Source organism: Nicotiana tabacum, chromosome 13 (genome assembly GCF_000715075.1).
Source record: "Nicotiana tabacum cultivar K326 chromosome 13, ASM71507v2, whole genome shotgun sequence".
NCBI classification, from domain to species: domain Eukaryota; kingdom Viridiplantae; phylum Streptophyta; class Magnoliopsida; order Solanales; family Solanaceae; genus Nicotiana; species Nicotiana tabacum.
This window is the reverse complement of record NC_134092.1, coordinates 95,339,589-95,343,510: the sequence shown is the minus strand read 5'-3', so window position 1 is coordinate 95,343,510 and position 3,922 is coordinate 95,339,589. Positions and strand designations below refer to the sequence as shown.

The following is a 3,922-nucleotide window of genomic DNA, read 5'->3' as shown; positions in this document are numbered from 1 at the left end:
GCACTTAGCCCTAGACATGTCGTGGCACTTCTCGTCTTAGGATCATAATCTATGCGCTCCCTGGGGGTTGGTTTAGGACATGTCGTGTCCCTCATCTAAGACTGAGCATCGCTCTCGTGTGCACAACCCAATCCTCAAGCTTGACTCCTGCCTAGTGCATCCGCAACCGGCTTGTGCTTCGCCCGAGTAAGGCAACCTTTAGTCCTTGGTCATTGTCATGCGCGTATTTCATGCCATGCCCATACATAGCCCTCGCCACACACTTCCATCCCGAATAGTGCAATGTCGCCCCATAACTGCACGTTTAGGCCAACGGACCCTTGCTCGCATGGTTGAACCCAAGCCATGCTCACAAGTCGACACATGATGCCCCTAAGATAGGTGCATCAAGTATCCAATCGGCACAGAGGTCTCCTTCTAACATTTAGGCAGCCCGCGGGGCAGGCCGTCCTACACATCGAGCCTCCAGCACCCTTTTGGTGCCCAAAGCTATCCCGAAGGCCGTCCTAACTCGTATGGATACCTAGGACGCTCCTTTGAGTCGCCAGGTAGGCCCCTTGAGGTTTCACCCCAAGGTAGCTCTTTCAATACGGCTTGGTGGTAGCACGTATGGGGAAGGCAGGTCGGAGCTTTCATCACCTATACCCCCCTTATATATGCTTAAAATTAAAAAGTCAAGTTAGAATAGACAAGTCTACGTGAGACAATCAGAAGAGCCTTTTCTCACCGGTTCTTGGCCGAAGTCACAACCCCAAAGTGCGGGTTGTGACACTTTGCTCCACTAATAAATTGTTGTGTTCCAGAATACAGAGCATCCTTATGTTTGGCCATTTCGAGGACAAGTGTGGATTCGACTAGAAAAAAGCAGTAGGCCTTTCTAGTTTAATAGTAGAAACATCGAGCTAGTTTGAAACCATCAAATGCAAAAGGAGAATATGGATTCCAGCATCCTCACAAGTTGGGCATAAGAGTAGTGACATATAAATATCTTCTACTAAAATTTGTTGCACTTTCAATTAAGGGCGGGCATCGGTCGATTCGGTTCGGTTATGAATATTATCAGTTTAGCATATCAGTTATCGGTTTACAAATATGATAAATCGATAACCAAACCGATAAGATATTAGTTATCGGTTAATCGGTTATCGATCATTATTAGTTAGGTTATCGGTTTACCCGATAAGATATCTCAATCTAGAGTTAAGCAAAAAAGAGAAGAGTAAAACAGTTTTAAAACTCGTTTCTCGCCACAACTAAAACAGTTTTATATCAGTTCTGGACAGTGGACACAACTAATTGTGCTAATCTTCCTGCTAGCTTTGACTTAATCTGACCCCTGCAATACAGTTGTTGTATCACATGTCTTACTAATTGTGCTAAAATAGTTTTATATCGGCAACTAATATTCAACGTAATTAACACTGCATTGAACAAAGAATCTGCAACAAACATAATCAAACACTACATTGAACAAAGAATCTACAACTAATATTCAACATAATGTTGCTGCTACAACTTTCCAGTTTTCAACACAACAAACATCAACATAATGTTGCTGCTAAGCCATAAAATTTACAACTAATAGTTCAACACTACAAAAAGTTGTCCAATTGGTTGAAAGAGTAGGGATGGCATCGATAATCAAACACAACTAATAGTTCAAACACATTAATAACAATACAAAGTAGTAGCAATTTTACCTTAAGATTAACAAGTCCAAACATAGTACTAATAGTTTAAATTCAAGTTAACAAGACAACAACTACTCAATCCTTATAAGCTTCACAAAATTGCGCTCCAAACAATGCTCAACATGCCTCATTAAGTACTTAGTACCAGTTTCTCGTGCATTGTAACAAAATACAAGATGACAATGACTACATCTTACTTTCTACCATCCATCATAATCTTCTTCAATCCTTTCATAGTGACTCCAAACATGTGAGATAGCTTTGAGACCACAAAGTCGAGGCATGGTTACACCTATTAAACATAAAAAGAAAACATATTAAGTCAAGTAATATTTGTAAACATACTATGTATTATATAAGTTGAATAATTAACTTACCAAAGTTTTAACTCACAACTATCTAAGATTCTACACATCATCATCGCAAGGTTCATTTCCAAGTTTGGCAAAATCTATGAGAATATATATTAACAAATCAAACAACAAAAATATTAAATAAACTATTTATAAAAATAATATATAATCAAATAAATTAAAATATTGCTACCTTGTTCTAGTTGCTCGAGAACATCTAAATCTTCCTCAACACTTACAGGTAATGGTTCATTCCGAAGCCAATCTTGAAGGCATACTAGAACTTCCACCAATTTAGGAGTCAATGAACTCCTAAATGAATCAAGAATACGCCCTCCAGTCCTAAATGCACATTCGGATGCAACACTTGAAATAGGAATAGATAACATATCCCGAGCATCTCAGCAAGAATGGGGAATCTAGGTGAGTTTACTTTCCACCAAATCAATATATTAGAGTCTGCTATTTCATTTTCAACTTCTTCTGTAAGATATTTTTCCAATTCTGATTTAGAATCTGAACCTCCAATCCTAGCTTTATGTCTTTTTAATTCTTCAAAGAAAGAACCAAAAGCTCCTCCGCTTTGGACACTAATAATATTCGCTAAAAGAGATGAAGTAGAAGTTTTCATTGTGTCCAATGAAGAGTTGGATAAACATAAAGAAGGACGACAACCTTTATCTTTTGAATGAGACATTACATACTCATCAAACAATGAAGTCATGTATGTATGCACTGCCTTCGTGATAATTGGCCCTTTTTCTTCAAACTTCTTCGCAAGTGCAAAACTAACAAAATCAAACTTGTACCGAGGATCCAAAACACATGAAATGAAAATCATCTTGTTCATTTTTTCTGGATCACCCCAATACTTATCAAATTTCTCCTTCATCTTCTTTTCCATTGAACCCAAAAGAATATCTTCATTTAATATCAATTGTTTCAAGTAAACAACAACTTCACAAATTTCAAGAAAATGATGATTTGATGTAACAGAAAGTGAGCCAGATACCTTTAAAGTAAGCTTATAAAAGATTTCAAGAAATTTTGTCAATTTCTTTACATCCTCCCAATCACTACTCAAAAGTGTACCTGCAGGACTTCCATCCACAATATTAACAAACTCAAAATGATGTGACAAGCCAATATCATGATCAACATATTCCAAAATTGCACTCTCATATTCAATAGCCCTATTCAACATCAAGTATGTAGAATTTCACCTTGTAGGAACATCCAAACATAAAGATTTCCTAACTTTCCTAACTAGATTTCCTTCATCACAATATTCCTGAAACTTTTTTCACCTAGCAGGAGACTGCCTGATATATCTCACTGCTTGCCTAATACGTTCAATATACACAATTGATTATTTTATACTATCCTGAATAACAAGATTCATAATATGAGCCATATACCTCACGTGAAGGTGCTTACCATTCATGGAATTGGTCCCCCATTTAGTTAATTTTTTAGAAAGCTCCTTCATCGTCACATCATTTGAACTAGCATTATCAACTGTGACAGTGAAAATCTTTTGTAATCCCCACTCTTTCAAACAGTTAACAATACTATTTGCCATATCTTCACCCCTATGACTAGAAATTGGACAAAAGTTGATAATTCTTTTATGCATTTTCCATTCACTATCAATCCAATGAACAGTAATACACATATAATTTATTCGTTGTAAGGAAGTCCAAGTATCAGTGGTAAGGCAAACTCTTTGATCTTTAAAAAGCTTCACCAACTTATGTTTTCCCTCATTGAAAAGGTCAAAACAGTCATGAGTCACAGTTCTACGTGAAGGAATTCGAAAAAAAGGTGTGCAACTTTCATAAAATTCATAAAACCTTCCTTTTCAACAAAGTTGAAAGG

At 36.9% G+C, this 3,922-nt stretch overlaps 1 protein-coding gene across 1 annotated transcript; it reads right to left on the bottom strand.

Moving 5' to 3' along the window:
• Window positions 1–1,269: 1,269 nt before the first annotated feature.
• Window positions 1,270–3,626, bottom strand: LOC107824373 (zinc finger BED domain-containing protein RICESLEEPER 2-like). The gene is made up of 4 exons (XM_075228899.1): window positions 3,463–3,626; window positions 2,485–3,237; window positions 2,238–2,386; window positions 1,270–1,439 (listed from the first exon to the last, which is right to left on the bottom strand). The coding sequence occupies exons 1-4, from the start codon at window positions 3,624–3,626 to the stop codon at window positions 1,270–1,272; spliced, it is 1,236 nt and encodes a 411-aa protein (XP_075085000.1).
• Window positions 3,627–3,922: the final 296 nt, after the last annotated feature.